The sequence below is a fragment of the Monodelphis domestica genome, chromosome 3 (assembly GCF_027887165.1).
Source record: "Monodelphis domestica isolate mMonDom1 chromosome 3, mMonDom1.pri, whole genome shotgun sequence".
NCBI classification, from domain to species: Eukaryota; Metazoa; Chordata; class Mammalia; order Didelphimorphia; family Didelphidae; genus Monodelphis; species Monodelphis domestica.
In genome coordinates, this window is record NC_077229.1 from 374,132,073 (window position 1) to 374,155,179 (window position 23,107).

Sequence of the window (23,107 nt, forward strand, 5' to 3'; positions counted from 1 at the left end):
TAATTTATTGATCATTATCAGGTCCATAATAGCAGTCCTTTTAATTTTTTATTCACTTTTTGAAGAATGAATAATATTATTGAAGAATGAAATAATCATTATTCTAAGAATTGTCAACCAATGGAAATCAGATATTTTTAACATCTCATCCACATTTGATATTAATTATTAAATTACCAAGAGAAGAGTGCTTTGATATTTATTTTATAAAAGGTACTGTGAAAATTGTGCTGATCTCTAGTTACGTGGAATTTAGACCCTTAAATCATCAAAACGATGAGATTGCTACTCATAGATGCGAAAATACTTTGACTAGATGAGCCAGAATTTTCTAGATAGTTTGGCTTTAATGAAAGCACTTCCCATAAAGCAAATTTGATGACATAAATACTCAAATTCAATTTTTGTTGAAATTCTGTTAATATGATTCTAATATAGTACCTGCTATTCAAGTTTAACATAGAATATACAGGGAGTCCATATTTGTAATAATGTCAAGTATTTGTAGTAGCATTTGAATATGTAATATAACATGATTATATAATATATAACTTCTATATATAATGATTATATAGTTAGAGATAGAGATGTAATTTTAATTCATACTTGATAGTTCTATATAATACTAAAAATTACATCATCAATTTGCCCTAATTGAGATCATAAATAGCCACTTCTAAAAAACTCTTCCCTTCTATCTTAGCATCAATATTGTGTATTAATTCTAAGGCAGAAGAGTGGTAAGGGCTAGGCAATGGGGATTAATGGCTTGCCCAGGGTCTCACAGCTGGGAAATGTCTGAGGCCAGTTTTGAACCCAGGACCTCCCATTTCTAGACTTGTCTTTCAATCCACTGAGCCACTGAGTCATCCCCAACTGTAAATGTTTTTGTTAAAACATGGTAGTAACTTTATGAAAAGGAAAGGGTCTGATAATGAATTTAAATTCCATTGTGTTACATACCACCTAGCATTTGGAGGCTCTCTGGATAAACCACTGAATTCTCTGTGACTCTCCCAGACTCTCAAAGTAGTTAGATGCCTCTCATCCACCTCATGGGTGCTTTCATTGTTCCTACATTAATCCAGGGGGCTGTTTCTGTGTCATTCCATCAAATCTCAAAGCTCATCTGTCCTCATCGTACTTGCTTCTTCCATCCATTAATGCACTTGGCTCTCTGCCTCGTGCAAAGACATACTTATATAAAGCTTTAATCAAATTATGACAGTATAGCAGAGCAGGTTTATATAAATGTACTCAGAATGCACCTAAGTGGCTCCTGAAACATCTTCAGCAGCAGGCATGAGAAAACCCCCCAGATAGGAAGAGACTGAAAAACAGAGCGGGATGATAGTAGGGGAAATTTAGGAATACTTATTAAATAATGAGATTCGCTATTATTATTCCCTATTATAATTTTCTGCTTACTCAAATGGTCTTGGGACATATTGATCCCATAAAACAAGGTCCAATTGTAATCATTTAAGAATGTTGGGTGACTTGAGTTGAATTGAATTGAACTGAAAGTCTACTTTGGCCTTCAGAGGGAAATCTTTACTGAGATGTTGAGATTGGAAAGTCCCACATTTACCAACTTGAACACAGAGAATTCTTTTCTCTGCACTTTTTATCCGTGATGGATATTGCCAAGGACAATGATGATGAGGGCTTTCACTTTCATTTGTGGGTGTTGTAATCACCTCAGTGACTAATCAGTTGGTTGATAAATAAATGTCAGGAATGGGTTAGTTTCACTGTAATGGAAACCAGTATTGGAGATGCCTTTAAAATTTCTTTCAAACTTCATGTTTCTTTTGAAGAAAATGTCTAAAGAACATTTTAGGCATATATTTTGAAACACTCTAATACATATTTAATCTTACTGATGCAATAAAACCACATTACTGTCATCTAAGACCTTCTTGCTTCAGCCAAGTTGCTCTATTTGCTGCGCCCTGAATGTACCTTTCATAAATCCTACTTAATAACCTTGCATATACCATCCTTGTGGTCTGGAGTGCCTTCCACTATCCTCTTCTGAGTCTTCTCCATTTTTAAGGGTTTATTTGAATTATTTGTCCTCCTTCAAGTCTAATTCAGACTTTATGCTGCTTTTTCCCTGCATTTAAAACTTAAAATTCATCAAATGCTGCTTTATATAGATTGTAATCTTTTAGTCATAATTTTAGTGCCAATAGATGAATAGTTTCCTTGAAGAAAAATGTTTTATCATATTTCTTTGTGTTCCCCAGGGTACCCTGTACATAGTAAATATTTGTTAGTTAACTTCATATCCCATTAATTTTGATAGTTTGCTTGTATGACAGAGTTTACTTTTTGTCTTTCTATAAAAGACTTAATTATTAACATAAAGGAGATGAGAAGGGGAGAGAATCGATTTTTAAGTCCTTTAAAAGCACCCATTTTATGTGAAAATACCTAAAATTGTCATTATAAATCATTCTTATCTAAACGCATTGTTGAGGTGTCCTCTAAAAACCTCTATTGGCAATGCTTTGTTGACTTAGTTTGAGTTCTTATACATGCTTGAAAAGAACAAAACTTTTTTACTGAAAAAATCTATAACAGACTTTTCACCAGCTCTGACTATTCTTTCTACGAATTAGTCCAAAATTAAAGTAGCTTTACTATTCAGAAAGTTGGAGCCTTCTTGACAGAAGGGCCATTATAAGATTTTTTTTCCTTATGTCTGAGGCATCCTCAGTCCAAGGAGGGAAGGCTCATGGAGCTTCAAATAAGTTTCAGAATCCCCAGTGATTCAGCTCTGCAAAGGATAATATACCCACACATCAGAACACTGACGAGCCTGCAGCTGATACTGTTGTTCCTTTCTCTGTCATTATAGGAAGGAAAATGGAGGGAAAAGGAAAAATAAATCCTGTATGGGTTTGTTACTTTGGGGGACGCCATCTCTTTTTCTTTCCTTATATGTCTGTCCCCTTGGAGGGTTTCTCTGGAAGGCTTGAACCACGCCTGACGATGTCGAGGGAGTTGTGTAATAAGGAGTTTAGGGAAGGAGACAGTACTGGAAAAAATCATCTTAGTTATACCACTTTGTGGATACATCTATATTAGCCATCATCATTCATATCCTCAGTGCAGATTCTCAAGTGGCCATTATTGCATTAATTGCCTAGAAGAGAAATGCAAAACCATCCCCAAAGCCCTGCCTTACAGGCAGTGGAGATTCCGGATTGTGACTTTCTTAATCAAAGCAGGTTTATCCCCCTGTCTTTTAGCAAAGCTTTGATTAGTGCTTCTTCCAGCAGAACAGCCTAATACCAAGCCGTGAAATCACCCTCAGTCTGCTGTATATAAATACGGCACAACAGAGAATAGGCATATAATTAACGGAATGTTGTAGCCACATGTCAAATTGATTACATGTTGCAATGTTTTCAGGCAGCATTTCAGAGTCCTCCTTCAATGACACAAGTTGAAGACGGTCTAAACAGCCTAGAGAATAGATTGTAGCTCAACACGTTTTTCGAAGGAGGCCACTTCTTAGGAGCAGGTGTTCTCTCTGGTGACACCAGTGAGTAATCCCACCTGTCACTACTGAGCAGTATAAATCATGGCACTACAAATCTATTAGCTTATGATTCATATCTGGCCTCCCTTCTGTAAAAACAAAGTTGAAACAATATTATAGATTGCATGATTTAATGCTCACTGGCCTGAAGGACAGAATGAATCTACTTTTTGGCAGTGCTCGGCTCACGGCGTCCAGAGCATATGTTATTTTTAGAGAGGAATTTAGGTACTGCGTGGGGAAGGTGCATTAACTCTTTCAGATAACTGAACAACAGTGCTTTATCGATGGTGTTCTTGAGGTCGGAAAGAGGCAATCCACTTTCCCTAGAGTGCTAACTGCTATGTGCAGAGGGAGAATCTGTTTCTTGTCTGATCTTGAGGCTTTGGTTTCAGTGTTCTGGGTCTCACTTCCTGCATGGAAAAAGAGAGTAATGTTATTTTTTTTTATTGTTTTTCACCCGCCTTCTTTGTTTAAGGGCCAATCTTACTGGTAAACAGTGCATCACTAAGGAGTTTATTTTTACAACAGAACATGACAATGCCGTTCCAATTTTCTACCTACCCCTCTTCGCCAGAGAAGTGTTGTTGTTCAGTCATTGCAGTTATGTTTGACTCTTCATGACCCCATTTGGGGTTTTCTTGGTGAAGATAGTAGAGTTGTTTGCCATGCCTTCTCTGGCTCATTTTACAGGTGGTGACATTGAGGTAAATAGGGTTTAGTGATTCGCCCAGGGTCACACAGCTAGCAAATGTCTGAGGGTAGATTTGAACACATGAAGATGAGTTTTCTTGCCTCCAGGCCAGCACTCTATCCATTGCACCACCTAGCTTCACCCTCCAGAGAAATAGGGGGTCATAAACCACAAAGCCCACAAGCTTAATGTTACCTTATTCCTGCTGACACACATTTGCTTAAGTCCATTTTAGTGCAGATTGGCCTTTCTTTACACACTGAATAGTGTGTGAACAGCAAATCTTTTTTAATGGCATAATGAAGTTGAAAATAATCTCAGAGTTCATCTAGTTCAAATTACACATGAAAAAAACCCCCAATTATCACCTTCATCATCACCATCATCATCATTACCACTACCTACCCTTCGATTCTTATGGAGCTTTAAAGTTTGCAAAACACTAAAAATGTAATCTCATTTCATCCTTGCAGCAACCTTGAGAGATATCTCATTTTACAGATGAGGAGACTGAGGAACAGACCAAGATTAAGTGACTTGCTCAGGGTCACACAACTTGTGAATACAACATATGCAACAAGTGACATCCAGTCTTTGCTTCAGTGCTTTTAGTGAAGGAGAATACATTTTCTCTTTGAAAGAAATCCATTCCATTTTTTGGGATAGCTCTTATTATTAGGAAGTTTTTTTTTCTTATTTGAAACCTAATTTTGTCTCCTTGTACCTTCTGCCTATTTCATCTGTTCTGATTTCTGGCACCATGTAGAATAAACCTTTTGTATGTCAGCCCTTCAGTTATTTGGAGAGAGCTACTCTCACCCTTTCCCAACCAAGAAGGGATAGATAAGGGGCACATACAGTATTTATTAAGCATTTATTATGAGTCAGGCAATATGCCAAGTGCTAGGTATTGTAAAAAATAAATTGGCAAGTTGTAAAAATAAAATATTTAGATCGAAAAACTGTTCAGACTGTTCAGATACTTTTGATAGATGTAATCAGATGGGACAAACCTCCCCCAATCTCCTTGCTTCGAATCTTGACCCGGGGTCCCATGTGATTCTGTGTCACATATCTCTGTCAATTAAAATGCAGTCTTTTCTCTTCCTTAATACAATCCTCAGTGATGAAGTGAAGCTAAAATGTGAACTTCCCTTCAGGACCAGGCACAAGGATGCTAAAGAGACTCTTATTATAAAAATAAAATATTCATTGAAATATATAAGGATAAAGAAGGATTTCTAATTCTAAGGGATTCTAAATCCACCCAAATAAACTCCCTGGTTCCACAAGGAACCGCTTCTCCTGTGTTTCACAGGCTACACTAATCCTCCCTGATCTGACTAACCCAAATTTATACTATCTAAATAAAAACTACCACTTTTATCCTTATAATTCTTAACTTCGCCTTAAAATTATAAAATAGTGAAGACTAGCTGGTTGAGTCTCAAGAGGAATCAAGTTAGGACTCTGAGTCTTACCAGACTCAGGGTCCAAATCAAAGACCAGGTTTTTCTTTGATCTTCTCAGATATAAACCAATCTATAAAAACCACAATAGATAATTAATAGTGTTTCCTAAGTTGAGAAAGGAAAACACTGAGCTCCTTCAGATCTTTCCCTCAAACAGAGAGAAAGAGAGAGAGAGTCAAAGATATTACCTCCTCCAGCCCTGAGAATCTCAGAGTGTGTCTCTGCCAACTGCCAGAGAGAGTAATTGACACAGTAAAATGGTTATAACTGTCAACATCTGAAATCAACATGCTCTCTCAGTTCTGCTTCAAACTCCAGTTCCTTTCACAAGCCAGCCACTTTGCTTCTTATCCCCAAACTAATAAAACAATACTTATTTTTCTAATATCATCCTTACAATATATAAGTACCAGCAATTAAGACATTCTCTTACCCCAAGAAGTTTACATTCTTTTTATGGAAGGCAAAACATAATGGGGAGCTGTATGGGAAAGAAGAGAGAAAAGGAAGAACAATAGTAGGGAGATGACCAGAAAATAGCCTAGTTTGGGTTAAGATAAGGTACAAGTTCACGGATCAGAGCCTACCTTTCTCACGGCCACAGCCTCATTGGTTGGGGTGCTTTAGGGCATGGGTGGCAGGGATAGTTGCCAGATGGTGGGTGGTATGCAGTAGAGATAGCTGAAAGTGGTTTGAATCATAGGATTACACATTTAGATTTGCTAGTCCAACTCCATCAATTCACATCAGGAAATCGAGGTTCAGAGAAGTGAAGAGATTTGTGTGAGGTCACATAAGTAGTAAGTGACAATACCAGTATTTGAATTTAAGTCAGATAGAACTAGATCTAGCACTTTTCCACTGTTCATGATTGTTTAGTTAGAATTTAAAACTCTGTTCAAGAGGCAAGAGAAAAAAGATGACAAGTAATTCAAAGTAAAATATGCTAAGGGCCAAATCAATATTCAGGCATTAAATTCAGAAAGATAAGTAGTCATAGGTTTGAGTGAATGGTTAAAGAACACTTTCTGGAGGGGCATCTATGTATCACAGTGGATAGAGCACCAGGCTTGGGAGTTGGCAAGACTTGGGTTCAAATTTGGCTTAAGTCACTTCTTATTGGGGGGAGCTCCTGAGGTAGAGTTCATTTTCTCAGCCTGGAAAAATATGGGTTTGAGCCATATTTTGAAAGGTTTTTAAGTACCAAATCATGGAGTTTTTTTTATTTTTTTTTTATTATAGAGGCAATGGGGAATCATTGAAGCTTCTTGAGAAAGGGAGCATAATCAAGCCTGAACTTTAGGAATATAGACAACTGTGTGAAGGATGAATTAGACAACAAGACACATAGTTCAAGTAACAGAGTTAACAAGGGCCTGGCCTGGGGTTGTTCTGCTAGTAGGAAAGAAAATGGGAGAGATTTAAGAGAGACCCAGCTAACCAGAAATTTAGAGCTTAAGAGGAAAATTGGGTTAGGGTAAAGAGATAATGAGCTCTGTTTTGAACATGTTGAATTTAAGATGACATTGGGATTTCCAGCTAGAGACATCCGGTGGACAGTGGAATATATGGGATAGAAGAGAGATAAACATGGATATATAGATTTCAAAGTCATCCTGATGGAGATGATGGTTGAATCCATATGAGATAATGGGATTGCCAAGGGCAAATGTAGAACAAGAAGAGGAGAGGACCTAAGACAGTTGTTGGGGCACAGATGATGATCCAGCAAAAAGAAAAAAAGGCTGAGCAGTAGTCAACTAATTAGGAAAGGAATCAGGACAGAGCATTGTTATGAAAATGTGAGGATGAGAGAGTATCTGAAAGGACTGAGGTGATTAATAGTATTGAGTGCTTCAGAGAAATCAAAAAGTGTGAGAACAAGGAAAAAGAGATTGGATTTAATAATAAAGAATGCTTTGGTATCTTTGGAGAAAATAGTTTTAAGGCAGTGTTGGGGATGGACACCAAGTTTCAAGGGATCAAGAAGGGGTTTGGAAGTGTGAAAGTGGGAGACAATACTTATGGAAAGGATGGAAATATAGGGATGATTTTCTTGTATGTGAAAGGTCAGAGAGATATAGGATGATAGGTTGAAGTGATTGATAGTAGGGTCAAATGCAAGAGTTTGTTTTAATTTTATTTAGTGCAGAGGAGTTTTAAACATGTCTGCCAGCAGCAGGAAAAGGTGCCAGTGGGTGAGGAGAGGTGGGAAATTAGGAAGTGAAATGGAATGATTGAAGAAGAGACAGAATCAAGAGTACATAGAGAAGAAGGATGAATCAAAGATAAACTTTAGGAGATGAGTAAGGCCTTACTGAAGCAAAGAAAGGGACAATAAGGAGTCCATCATGCTGAGGTTGAATTGAGGATGAGAGAGACCTTTGGCCACATGGCCACCCATTTTTTAATGCAATATGCAAGTGAGGTCTTCTACTATCAGAAAATAGAAGAGTCCAAACATAAGGTTTTGAATTGCCATATTGTAGAGTGTGATAAAGGAATATCAGACCTGAGGCACAGTGAATTATAATGGACTCAGTCCCCAAAGTTGTGTAACTTCATTAATCAGCATTCAACTACATAAAGATCAGAGTAGTCAGTGGGAGTAATTCAGGCTTGGTATTTGAAGAGGGAGGAGTACCCTTAGGACAGTGGAGCAGGGAATTCAAGGGTAAGATAGTAGAAAGCTGAGCTGGTAAATTAATGGCTCAGATTTTGAAGGATGAAAAATGAGGCCAGATTTCCAATATAATGATGTAGGAAAGGAGCAAGGGTTGATAGAGAATACATTGTGGAATGTTTAGGAGAACTGAAGTAGTTGGGCTAACGTTATGGTCAGCAAAAGGAATTATAGTAATGGATTGTGATGGTGGAAGACTGCTAGATAGTGACAAGATCAAGGGTATAGATCATGTGTTTTAGAGGTGGAAGAGACCTCAGAGATCATATAATCCATGCCACCCCCTCATTTCACACCTGAGGAAACTGAGGCCCCCAGATTAATATCTGGCACTTTCCAAAAGTACCTTTCCTAAGGTCACAAAGATATAGTAAGTGGCAGAGGCAGAATTCAGACCCACTTTCTCTGAACTCATGGCCAGGGCCCTTTTCATTGTACCATACTGACTGAACATGTGGTTGAATTGGAATGTGGGCATATAGTTCATGGGAATCAAAGAAGCATTGAACTGGGAAACACGGATATTTGAAGGCTTAGCAAAGGCAAAGAAAAGGAGGGGAAGATATTCTAAATAAGGAATTGGATAAGCAAAGGGATCCGAGGCAAGATTTGAGTATGCTAGAGAGTTCATGTTTAGAAGTACCAACAAATAGTTTGGATAGTTAAGTTGGGTCTATATGATGGAGCTATGTGAATGTCAAACTTCAGAGTCTGAATTCAAGTATCTAGGAAATGAGAAATCCAGGAGCAATGACATGGTGAAAGAATTGACTTGAAGAAGATTAATTAGTAAATGAGTGAATGTGTAAGATAGTTAGAGGAGAGAGAAAGTGCTGTCGGGGAGCCTGCTGAGGGCAAAGTGTGAGGATATGGGCAAGTGACGATGGAAAAGAAGAGATAGATGACATAGTCCCCAGGAGGAGATGTAACTACAAAAGGATCAATTCCATGTAGCTGGAATAGGAAGGGGTGAAGAAGGATGAATCAAAGATAAATTTCAAGTTTGAAGCCTGGGTCACTGGGAGAAAGATAGTCCCCCCGTATTCAGTGCGAGGCATGTGTCTTGCAGATAATAGACATGCAATAATTATTTGACTGACTGATTGGTTGAATGGATAAGAAACAGAGAAGTCAGCTGGGAAAGCTGGTTCTGGAAAGAACATGAGTTTTGTTTTAGACATAGCAAGTTTGAGATAACAGAGGGATAGACATTAAGGTGGGAATATTCATCTGACAGTTGTTGCAGCAAGAACATAGAGATTTGGAAGTCATCCAAATAGTGATGTGGGAGTCATGCACAGAGTGATAATTGAAACCATAAGAATAAATTAATTCTTCTAGGGAGAATGTTGAGAGAAGGTGGAGGACAAAGTAGAAAATTTGGAAAAGAAACAATATAGTTTTGTATCTTGTCAAAGTGGCCGAGAGAAAATGTTCCAAAAATGATGTGTGGCTAACAGCATTAAATACTGCAGATTTCATCAATTTCATTAATAATCATTAGATTTGGAGACTCTGATGCTAACTTAGAATATATCAAAGAAGTACATCGTGTGCTCCTTACACTTAAGACTAGAAAAAGATTTATGCACAAGAAATAACTTGGGAACAGTTTTTTTGTTCAGTCATTTTTCAGTTATGTCTTACTCTTTGTCATCTTTTTTGGGGGGTTTTCTTGGCAAGATACTGGAGTCTTTTGTCATTTCCTTTTCTAGATCATTTTATGGATGAGGAAACTGAGGCATAACTGATGGTTAAGGGATTTGTCCAGGATCACACAGCTAATAAGTGTCTGAGACCAGCTTTGAACTTCCTGATTCCAAGTCCAATTCTCTATCCACTGAACCACTCAGCTGCTCTTTCTGTGTTTATAAAATTACATGATAAATTATGTGTACAAAGTAGTACAACTAGTGTTCAGAGACCTAGGAAAAGTGTGAATAGTCAGAAAAAATCCTAGAGAAATGAGTGCTGTTGAAGGATGAGGAGGATTTGGATGGGAGGAGAGGAAGAAAGGGGTCATTCAAGGTGGTGTTAATGACAAAAGCTTGGAGGCAGGAATGAGCATGATAATGTGAGGGGGAAAACTAGACAGTTAAATGTAGCTCAGTTTGTGTTGAGGGAAAAGGCAGATCTGATAGGGCTCTGCTGAATTCTGAGAAAAGGCCTTTGTAAACAATGGAGCATTGCAGAAATGCGACCAATTATTATTACTTACATATTAGTTTCTATTATTGATTAACGATGGCTACATAAGGTGGAAGCCTGCTCATAGAGAGCATGAATGCCAAGCAGTGGGGTTTAAACTTGATCTGACAAGAGATACCCATTACAGTTTTTTGAATGGGAAGCTGATGTGATCAAGACTTTATATTAGGAGGAGTAATTTGTAGCAGTATGTTGAGGCAAGGCAGCATTTGGAAAAGGTCTGGGGGCAGCTAGGTGGCTCATTTATTGGATTGAAGCCAAGCTTACAGATGGGAGATCTTGGATTCAAATCTGTCCTCAGACACTTCCTAAATGCGGAACCCTGGGCTGGTCACTTAGTTCTGAGGAAAAGCTAAAGAGAAAACTCCTCTCTCACCTGGATCTTTCTATAGCTTTATTGAAAAGTCAAAGCAACTGGAGTTTCCCAGGCTTAAATTAACTAACATTTTCACTTTGTCACTTTCATTTAGGAGAGGGGGGGAGGGGGGAGAAAGGTGCAGGATTGGTCCTTATATAGATCAATCCTGTGCCCAGAATTAAGGGATGTGGACCCTCCTTCGCACAGGATTGGTCCAATTCAAGACCAATCAGGAAGTAGGGGGCAGGGTCCGTATTCCAGCATGGGATTGGTCCATTAAAGACCAATTGAACACCAGGAAGTAGGCGGGTCCCCTGAGGCATGCTGGGGGATGCAGTCTCTCTCCTTCACTTTTTCCTCCCCTCCCCCCTGTACTGCTTGTCTGCTTGGAACCAAAACACGTTATTGATCTTAAGATGGAAGGTAAGGGTTTAAAAAAAAATAAGGATAGCTCAGTTTGATTGAAGTTGAGTTTATAGCTCCCTTTTATGGACACGAGGGTGTGATATTGAAATCACTTTTAAAAGACTGATATTTATTAATTTAAGGTCGCTATGGGTAGTGGGTAGTGCAGGGGCTTAAGGAAGAAAGAAAGGACCATATTGCTAGTGTTTATAAATTTTAACAGTTCCCTAGAAAAGTGACTTAAACCCAACTGAGTCTGGAGTTTGGGAGGGTGGTGGCATTGCCAAGACCCTTTGAAGATGACTTTCTGGATTTTGTGAGGCCATGACTCTGTAGTCTCCCTAGGTCACTGATCCCTGAGAAGGTAACCTGGGAGCTGGAACTGGGTTTCTCTTTCTGTTCACTCTAGGAATTTGTGTTGGACGGTTACAGTTGGTACTTTCCCATTGTGTAGGCATTTGTCTTATGTGATTTCTAGTGTCAAGTAAAGAAATGATAGAGGCCCTTCCAGAAATAGCCGAGGGCAACATCTCAGCTATAACATTTGCCTGATAATCCTATCATTCAATTTTAGGAGTGAATTGAAAGTTTGAGTCTTAACAGAAAGGTCGGAGGTCAGGGGAGAGAGATGGAACCATGAATACCATTTAGAAGCCTGGGACAAATAGAGGACAGAATGATAAGGACATAGACAAGGGAGTTATATGGAAAAGAAGGGAACACATTCAAGAAACATTTTGAAAGAAGAGCTACCAGAACTTGGTGTCTTTGTGTGGGAGAAGAAGGAAAGGTGACAGAGCTTCTTAGTCTGGGAGATTGGTAACGATAGGGTAGCAGCCCTTATTCAATCCCCCGCTCAGTCCCATCAGCCACTCATTTGGCATGAGGATGAGCCAGTTGCTGCATATTTGATGGAAGGGCCAGGCCCCCACCCCCCATTTTAGAGTAGGTGTAGATATCCTCCAACTGCTTCCTGATAGCCATGATCCTGTTAGGAGAAACTACACTTCCCATCAGCTTCTTTGCTAATAAGGGGATATAACAGAATTGGGGAAATTGGAAGGGAAGATGATTTGGGGGATTTTATTTTGGACACTTTTAATGTGTAGTGATGATGAAAAGTCCAAATGAAAATGTACCATTAGATTCGAAAATACAACAGTAACTCTGGAATTAGAGTCAGGAACCAATGACCAAAGTTTGGAAAACACCCATTGTTCTGGGACTGGAAAAATAAAAATTATGAGCAAAGTAGGATAATAACCATGAACTAAGATAGTGTGATGACAGAGAAGTCAGGAGAAGAAAAATGATTAAGAAATACAGGCTTAACCTTTCCTCCCACCAATAATATTTACCACATATTTTTAAAAGTGGGTAATGCTTAAGAATTGTGTCTGAGCAGCCCCTCCTACCCTTATTGATATAATGCAAATAAGGTGCTAAGTTTCAGCTTCTCATCTATAAAACGATGTTAATAATGTTTATAATTGCTACATCGGGGTGTCTAGCAGAAGGATTGCTGGCTCTGGAGTTAGAAAGATCCGAGTTCCATTTTGAACTACTGAAATAACTAAACAACAACACATTGCCGTATTACCAAATCATTATAATGAAGGCAATTTATAAATCACAATGTGCTGTGTCAGTGATGATGATGATGATGATAATTCCTTCTGTACTTCAAATCCTGAACAGATTTATGCTAAAAGTCCCTGCCCATGCATGCACTGTTCTCCCTTCCCCACTTACCATCCTTCCACTATGCACGAGGAAGAGGGAAAAAGAGTTAGTGGATCTAATCTCTTAAGGAATAATATTTAATGAAGTTCTTTGAAGGTGGTTTCATTCCAGGACAAGAGCATTAGACATGCACATCACAAGGATCAATTAATTAAAATGGCTTTGTATCTATCACACATTTCTAAATTAGGTTGACCTGGATATATATGCATGGGAAACATCAATTTATGAGCTTCAGTCATATTTTTGGTGTCACTGAGTGAGATAAACTGAGAATTAGTGGTTAGTTACCTCGAATAATAACAATAATAATTAAAATTTACATAGTACATGTTATGTGCCTGTACATTGAAAGGAGGGACAGCCTTCCCCAGAGGTATTCCAGTTTTCTCTTTGCTCAAAAACATGAATTCCAGTGGCTTCTGATGAAAAGAGGTAGGTTTGTTGAAATATAAAGTATTAGTAAATATCTGAGTGAAAAAAGAAATAAAATATTGGCAATAACTTCACAAATAATTGCCAATATTTTATTTCTTTTTTCACTCAGATAAACTCAGATAAACATGGCAGTTGTTGTCCAGTCATATCCAATTTTTCCTGACCCTGTGGTGTGATGAGGGACCCTCATCATCCTGTTGTCCTATAACATATAATGTATGTTTATCAGTGCTCAAGTCATGAAAAATAGAAAATAGCAACTTAGCTGTGAATTTAGTGCAATTTATCCTTAATAGATTTAAAATGAAAATCAACAACAAATTTTTTAAAAAGCCCAAATTACCTCTTGCTGCGATGAAAGCTAATAATTTGCTATAATAATATGGCCTTTATAAAACACTTTATGAATTACAGAACACTTTACAAGACTTTTATTATTTGTTACTCACAATTCTATGAAGTAGAGGATGAGTCTAGATTCTATTAAACTCATTTTATTGTTGACAAAGCTGTGGCTCAGAATGCTTATTGGCTGGCCCTAGGTTACACGACTTTTAAATAGCAGAGATGGGTCCTGAACTCTGTCTTCATGACTTTAGATGCAGTGCTTCTTCCACTTCGAATTTGAGAACTGGATGAGAATTTTACAGAAAGATTAGTTCAATTCTCTCATTTTAGAGCAGAGGGAAAAAGGGATCAGAGATTTGGTGAGTTGCCCAAAGTATTAAATGCTAAAGTCTTCACAGTCTAAATCCAGTTCTGTTTCTGGTGCATTGGTCTGTTTTATTAAAACGGAATAGCAATACATTTGAATATAAAAACTAATTTAATTCCATTTATCCAAAGCAGTGTTATGAATGGAAGTTTCTTATAATTATAAGTGCCAATAAAAAAGAATTAACATACATTGAGCCTTTAAAATAAATTTTCTTATCTTTTCAAGAAAGTTTATGGGTTTGCAGAAGTGTGACAGAAATGAAGTGGACTTTAGCCCTTCTATTATAATGTTAGCAATTCATACTCCTGATCAGGTCATATTTCAGACAAAATTCTTAGTATTTCCTAGGTTATCAAAGAAGATCAAGAGGTTATCTGGCAAACTAAAAATAAATAGTTTAGTTCTTTAGCCTATTATGCACACAGAGTTTCAAAAAGTCCAATGTCTTTCATCCTAAGAAACGAAACTTCTTATTGAAAGTTGATTATAATACTACTCTTTGGCTTACTTAAAAATTAATACAATTATTTTTATTCCTTGACTCAACTTTAATATTTTAAAGCAATAATTCAACATAATAAAGTTGGTTATAATATTAAATATTTCAAAGATCTCTTAGCATTTAATAAAAAAACTCATTAATTTAAATACACCTTCTTCTGAGGACAGGGGCTATGTCTCTTCTTTCCTTTTCTCTCTCCTGTCTTCCTTTATTTGTGTGAATATCTATCTATCTATCTATCTATCTATCTATCTATCTATCTATCTATCTATCTATATTCACCCATACCTTTGCACATAATTTCAATTTTTTAAACTAGACCTGTGATTTCATGAGTGTAGAGAACACTTGATAAGGAAAATTCCTTCCCTGACGCAGATAGACAACTAGAGTGAAACTTAAGTCATTTTCCAGTAGTATGTGTTAGAGGCAATCCTTGACCTCAGCTCTTCATAACTCCAAGACTGGCTCTGCCCATTGTGAGTCATGGTGCCTTGAATGTAAGCATAGACAAATGTATGTATATGTGAATAATTTGGGATGAGAACATAAACTAGGGAAGTCAATCCTGTGACATACACATTGTTAGACTGGTGTACCGGTGAGTAGCTCATTTAATGGAAATTCAGATGGTTCTAAATTATACCAATTATTTGAAAACGTACTTCTTAAAAATACTTAATTTGAGATATTTATTAAATCTCCTGAAAGGCATTTATTATGTAGAAACTTTAATTGCCTCACATAGTATATTATAAGATTTTGGGTTCGCGACTTTGGTTGTTTACTATCAAATCAGAACAGCAATCACAATTCTATTTCTGATTCACTTTAATAAAAGTGAGAACATGACTAATTAAAAAGCTCAAGTTGACAATGTTCTTCACAGATTCTTGTTCCTTTATGTTCTCATTTCTGGCAAATGCCATTGCCCAGAACACACATGCAAATTTTTCATTGAAATATTATTTTTATCTGGGTGTGGTGAAGCACGTGTATAAATAATTCCTGCTACTGCTGGGACTAGTGATGCTTGCTTTCAGAGGCTCTGAGTTGCAGTAGGTCTAAAGCTCTTCTAATGTCTGTATTAAGTCTGGCACCAATATGAGGAGCTCCTAGGATTAAAGGGGCCACCAGGCTTCAGAAGAATGGAAGAAGTGGCCCAGATCAGAAATGGAATAAACCATAGCTTCTGAGCTAATCAGCACCGGGATTGAGTCCATGAATGGCCTCTGTTCTTCCAACCTGGACAAGATAGGGAGACCTAGTCTTAAAAAAAGAAAAAAAGGAAAAAGGGGAAAAACAGGAAAAAAGGAAGGCATTAAAAATGTTTACTATAATTTTCACATTTCAATAGCTGTTTAAAGACATACATTTTAAATACAAAATTTGCTTAGTTGCTCTCCATAGATAATGTGTCAATAAGTATCTTTGATTATATTGGATTGCAGAAAATCAAAATAACCCTACACTTTTTTAAAGTTCTAACATTTTTGATGCCATTTTGTGTTCTACTAAAACCACATTTCCCAAACAGTTGCTATGAGATAAATAAGGTCCCCTATGAAAATTGTAAAGTTCATGATGTACTTCTCCCTAAATACTTCAACATAAAATTATGTGCTATCGCAAAATTGTGACTTTTTTTTTCTAGGATGAATTAAGTGTAATTTCCTTTGGCTTGTCCAGACTCTCTTTGTGACAGGGCTGTTCCAAACTCTACCTCTGACTCCGGCCCAGTGCTTTTTTTGTATTTTGTTTCTATTACACTCTCCAAAGTATTGTGGCCAAATTCATCTGGGAAATGCTGTGCTAAAGTATTGTTCCACTGTTAATCCTGTGGAGTTTATTCCTTTGATTTTTTCTTTTTCAAACAGAAAGCAAAGGGGCATTTTTGTCTTCTAGCTGGAGACTTTGAGAAAAGCAAGATAAAGCGCAGATCATGGACTCCTCATGTATCTTCATAGTAGTTAATTTCATGCATGTGTGAAAGATAATAGATGTGATTCCCAGATGCTAAATATCTGAGCTATTTCTATACTGTACTACTATCTGGGGCATAATGAAATTAACTCCTGCAGACTGGTAAATTACTGAAAATAATGAAGTCGAAGAAATTCATTCATCTTAATCATTTTATATATTTCCATTCTAATCTTGACGAGATGGCACATTACATTTGGAAGCCAAATCTATTGGTAAGGGTCTAGGCTTTCAAGATAATACAGAACTGAAAATGTTTTTTTTTTTGTTGTTGTTTGGTTTTTGGTGAGAAACAGCAATTTTTTTTCTTACATGACTCTGTTTTTCTTTTAGTGGCAAAGCATTTCTATAACACTGGTTGAGAAAGTTCAGATGATTGCTGTAATCCTAGGATCACTGTTCTTAATAGCAAGTGTGACTTGGCTTCTGTGGTCAGCCTTCAGCCCCTATGCAGTATGGCAAAGGAAGGACATCCTCTTTCAAATCTGCTATGGAATGTATGGTTTTATGGATCTAGTGTGCATAGGTAAGCTTATGACATCACATTTTGAAAACTGTCAATATATATTTGTTATTCTGTTTTTGCAAATTCTATCAACAACAGCGTGTCCTGATTCTTTGGATCATTCATTTATTTGAGTGCAGAAGGAGGGAAAACAGATCTTTTTGGGGACATTTTATAGCATTCATTTTTTCCAAATAAAGAAAATAGTTCCTCAAAATAAATCATAATATTCAGAAACACGTTTTCTTATTTTAGAAGTATTTTATTTTATTTTAGAGTAGGGAAACTGATAGATGGATGAGATTAGGACAAGGATTTCCATTTTGAAATTTCAGTGGAAAACAGCATCTTTCATTTGTTTTATGGGCTCTGACTGATATGCATGGGTGTATGGTACTGTCTAGGGAGACAACCAGGGTTGTTTGCCATGAGGTGAACTAGATTCTCCTAGGGCATAAACCACTTTGAGAAACTACTGGACACTTGAGGAAAGATTTATTAGCTTTTCAAGCCACAAGGTACCATTTAGCAAATTAAATGGCTTGGAGGAGAACAAGGTGAAACTTTTGGCTATAAAATGAGACTTAAATGGCTACCTACTTGTAGATTTCAGTTATGCATTACTGTGACTTCTCAGTGTGACCACAAAGTTAACTGAGCTGATAATGAAAAGTACATACAATTAATATTTTTAGAGCCATTATAGCTTGGTAAGCCAGGAACTTTGGTAAGTGAGTTGCATTAGCCTTTCAGATCACTTACATTACTGCTTCCACTCAAGTTTCAATTTTATCTGATTTCTGCTTTCTCTCCCACCAAAACTAGTGAGTTATTCATAAGTTACTAAACAGAAAAGTGTTGCTTCTCTTTCCTTTCCTTTCCCTGTTGTTTCATGGTCATGATCAAAGGAAAGGGACATAAATGTGATGAATAGGTTATAATCTGGAGAGGCATTACCTGAATGATTCAGTTACCCTTTGTGAATTATTGCACTTTGTTTTCAGGGGAGAAGATTGAACAGACAAATTAAAGAGTCATTTTGGTACAGGATGGGTTAGTCCTTTTCTTCAACGCTAGTATTTTAAAGTGTTATTGCCTATTACTGTTGTTAAGAAAATGTAACTTAAATTAATTCTCTTTTTCTTTCCCCATTTGCACAAATAAGAATCTCATTTACTTCTATTATAAGAATTTTGAAAACCAATTAATTTCATGGATCAGAAGATGTTTTCTTATATTTCACAATTTTCAAGTGGTTATTTCTTGTGAGGTAATAACTGATGAAAATTATTGATTGTTCTAGTGAAACATGTTAATTCCTCAACCTAGTATTTTAATCATTTGAATTTTATAATGTCATAAAGTATTATAAATAATAAAAATTACAAGGTGCATATTTAAGGGTTTAGTGATTTTCTGAAAGAACAGTTTGCTAAATAATCAGTATTGTAAGCATTATTGTGATTTTTCAAAGATATTTGAGAGTGAAGATTTTCATTACTTCAGTACTTTTATGTTAATTTTTTCCAGTGTCTTCTGTTGGATCAGATTCACCTATCATCACTAAATCAATATTTTGAAACTACTGAAAAATATGAAAGAATTTACAATAAAAATATTACTTATTTACTTTGGCAGCCTTGTAGATCCATAAACTAGCTCAGAAAAGTGTGTGCCTCTTGAAAGTATATTTTGAGGATCATTCATTTATTCAACAGTTATTATACACCATGATAAGTGCCAAGGGATATTAAAAATAAATAAATCAAGACTACTGAACTTGCTGAACTTACAAGCCAATATTACTAGATTAATAATTATAATAGCAGCTAATATTTGTGTGGTGCTTACTATGTGCCAGACTTTGCTCAGTGCTTTATAATTATTATCTCTTTTGGTCTTCCCAGGTGCTGTTGTTATTCTCATTTTACAGATGAGGAATCTGAGGCAAATGGAGGTTAAGTGACTTGCTAGGGGGTCATAGCTAGTGTCTCTGATAAAGAGAAGAAAGCCATTTTGGGATAGCTAGCTAAATAGTAAAGTTCTTAGGACCATAGATTAGCAATAGAAGGTACGCTAGTGATAATCTATCCTAATCCCTTCATTTTACATAGAACTATACTCAGAAAAGTCAAGCCCCTTGCTCACAGTCTAGTACATTTGCTAAGACATTTCAGAAACAGGATTTGAACTCAGGTCTTCCTGACTTTTACATCCAGTACTCTAGCCACTAGGCCATGTTACCTCTTTATAATAAATGGCATCCACTATGTCTAACATTTCAAATCTATTGAAATATCAGTGCTATCAAAATGCTCACATTATTAAAGTGAATTAAATTTCTTAAAGGGAAAAATACCCTTCCCAAGCTAGCCTTTGAGTGGAAGCTTATTCTTCAAACCTCCTCATGTTTCTGATCCTTCCTCTCATCACTGTGAGGTTTTAACAAAGCAGCAGATTGAGAACATCAAGCCCTGAAAACCATCAGGGTCATTTTTTGAGTAAGAGGTTGCAGTGAATGGCTTCCTGTTTGGAGGATATGCTGGTATTGCTGATTCCGTGTTGCTTCTTAGAGGGGAAGGGAATGCAATATCATTAGGCCAGTGGATACCGACAGGACTCCACAAAGATGCTGAAGCTTTGGCTACAGATCCTTTTTATCTCATGATTCTGGCACGGACTCAGAAGAAGTCAATCAATAAGTTTTAAGTACTAAAGAAGTCTGCTTGTCTGATGCTTGGCTTAGTACATAGAAGATGCCCTGAGAACTGAATGACGTACATGGGAACCAAGATAAACTGCAACAGTCATATAATTTGGTATTAATGCAGAAGCAAACATGCTTTTGATCAGTAAACAAATGTTGAACGTGGGAGGAATTCTATTAATGTTAGTATTTCTTCATATGCTCATTTTCATCTGCCCAGATTCCAACTCTTAAAGGAATAGGGAAAAGTGGATGAGGTTTCCAAGGAGAGGCTCAGAGACACCCTTATTAAAGAGGCAGGAAAGTAATACTTGCCTAGGGAGAAGTTAACCAGAGCTATTCAGAGAAGAAATGGCAAGAAATTAAATAACCTCTAAGTCTCATGTATTTTTGCACAAAATATGTGTATCTAGAAAAAATTGTGTTAAACTAGCCTGTGATGATAGTCAATTATTATATTACGTGAAATAATCTTTTGAAAGTTGTGAAACATAAGGAAATTCCCCTGAACCATGAAACCATTTACTTTTTAATATTCAAGTAATATCCCCAAAGTGAATATAGCAGTTGGCTGACAAGTTATTTTCCATTTTTACTGAGTAGCAGACAAGTACAAATGAGCTTAGACTTCAACATGAGGGATTTAGGTCATATATAAGCAAAAACTTTCTGACAGTGAGGGTTATCACATAAGTTTCAGAATGAAGTTAAAGCTTCTGATTCTTTGGAGGTTTTGGGGGAAATGGAGTACCATTCGTTTATGTGGGCACAAGAAACTGAATGAAATTCCACCTAAAGGGCAAGTAAAGGGCATTAACTGGCCTCTTAAAGGCTTCATTTGGGGCTCTGATTCTGTATATATCTGAAAGATACTGTTTGAGCCATAGCATCATCTATTTAGCTAATAAATGAGCTATAGGTCTTCAGAGCAAAGTATTAAACAGGTAATCTAAATTTTCAAAAAAGCCAGCTACCTGAGTAGGAATTGGGATATGTATTTTCAGAATGAACATATTCTGGTTGTTGAAGACTGTTAAATATTTAATGATGTGACTGTTCACCTTTTCCTTTGTTTGACTTTCTCTTGATGTTAATTTATTGGCGGTAGTGTCAAGTGTCTAGAAATTATGGGATTGAAATAGATAGGTGGATAGATTGATAAATGGATAACTGGCTCAATAAACTATGTTATCTGGTTCCTATAAATGGGTTTGCATTTTCTAAATGGCAATGGAACTCTGTGTTCCAAGAGAAATGATTAAAGTAAGAATGAGCTCAACAGTTTCTGGAGAAGGGTATTCAAGGTTAGAGAGCAATTGCAAGGAGGTAGAGAAGAGATAATCCATAAAAGACAGCAGGCCTGTTTAGCAGATAGCCTTTTTCTGTTACAAACATTGCTTGTGATACTTCTATGGATTAGGTTCAAATTCAATCTCTGAGCTATTTCTATAGCTCACTACTTTATCAACCACACTTCACCGCTAGAATAATAGAAATGCAAAGAAACATAATTTTATGCTTTATTTTGGAGGATCTTTTTAATATTTAAATAGGTGGCATTCAGGCTGTGGTCATGTACAAAGAAAACCAATATAAAAGATTTAAATCACTGCAAACATTGTGACCCAGTGGCAGTAATTTGGAAAGAAATAATAACCCAAACTTCTTGTGTTGGATTTCTTTTAAGAAGATTTGTACTGTATACAAATGAAGATTAACAAACTGAGGAATAAATTGAAGTGAAAATACAGGCTTGGAGATATGGTAACATTTTCAGCCCCAGGTTTGGCTATTAACATCCAGTTTATCATAACTTACAGAAGAAATTGCCATTAGGTGTGATTTAAGTAGTAATACATTTTGCTATAGGAGGAATACATTTGTAATGCTATTCAATTCAATAAATTTGAAAAGAATGATTGAATTCCTACTATGTGCATATTACCAGTCTTTCAAAGTTAAACATTAAGGACAATCTTTGCCCTTAAGGAGACTCCATTCTACTGGTAGTGAAGATAGAGAGGTGAAGGGAAAGGATACACTGTGGACAAATTTAACTAAGCATGACTTAATTTGAGGAGGGAGAGGACATTAACAATTGGAAGGAATAGGAAAGGCTTCATGGTTCACTTGAGCTGAACCATGAAAGAAGCCAACAGTTCTTGGAGGCTCAGGTTGAAAAGTGTCTGTATCCCAGGCACAGGGCACAGAAATGGGAATTGATGGAGTCTAGTTAGGGAGCAGTTGCCAGCCAGTTTGGCAGGAGCATAGACTCCTCAAAAGGAAATATTATGACGTAAGTCTGAAAACGCTGGTTTAAATGCCAGGTTGAGGAATTGGTAGCACGGAAGGGAACGACTAAAGATGTTGAGCTAGAGATACAGATGTGTGTGGAGGCACTTTTTTAAGACAACCATAGAAAATTATTTTGTCAAGTAGATGTGAGATGAATTGGGTAGAAACAGATACCTGGGAGACCAGTTTTGAGGCTATTAGAATAATCTTGAGGTCATGTGACTTTGAACTAGGATAGATAGCAGAAAGAGATGGATTAGAGAGAAGTTGTGGAGGGGGAGAAAAATTTGACTCCTGATTGGTTGTTTGAGTTTAGGGTCAAGGAAGAGTCAAACATTATTTCAAGGTAGAATAACTTGGGTCACTGGAAGGCTGTTGGTACTCTCCACAAAAACAGGGAATTTTGGAAGAGGAAAGATAATGAATTCTCTTTGGAATATGTCAAGCTATTTCAGATGGAATAGCAAGTTGGCTATACAGAATAGGGGTTCAAAAGAGAAATAAAGGCTATATACATAGATTATGAAGTTGTCTATTATAAGGGGAAAAGGGGGTTACTTTTTGAAGGGTTGGACTTGATTATTTAATAGTGTGGTCACCAGGAATTTAATTAATTCCAAAGACTTTTATTTACAATTTATTTACAAATTGTAGAAAGACTGAAGTTAAGAAATCAGAAAGAGGATAAGGTAAGATATCTAGCCTAAACACTAAGTAATTTATCTCTGGCCCCATGGCTCAACCCAGGCAGGGTAGTTTAATCCTCAACCAGGTAGGCCTGGGCCCTTATAGCCCAGGACCTGGGAAGTCTCTTCAGAAAAATCCAGCAGCTAAGAGTCAGCC

The 23,107-nt window shown here is 36.8% G+C and overlaps 1 protein-coding gene across 1 annotated transcript in view; it reads left to right on the forward strand.

Annotated features, from left to right (window-relative positions):
* MARCHF11 (membrane associated ring-CH-type finger 11) overlaps positions 1-23,107 on the forward strand; it is a 144,224-nt gene that overhangs the window by 86,626 nt on the left and 34,491 nt on the right. The window contains exon 3 of the mRNA XM_001373268.3: positions 17,091-17,283. Coding sequence (XP_001373305.2) covers positions 17,091-17,283 — 193 coding nt within the window. The remainder of the gene's footprint in view (positions 1-17,090; positions 17,284-23,107) is intronic.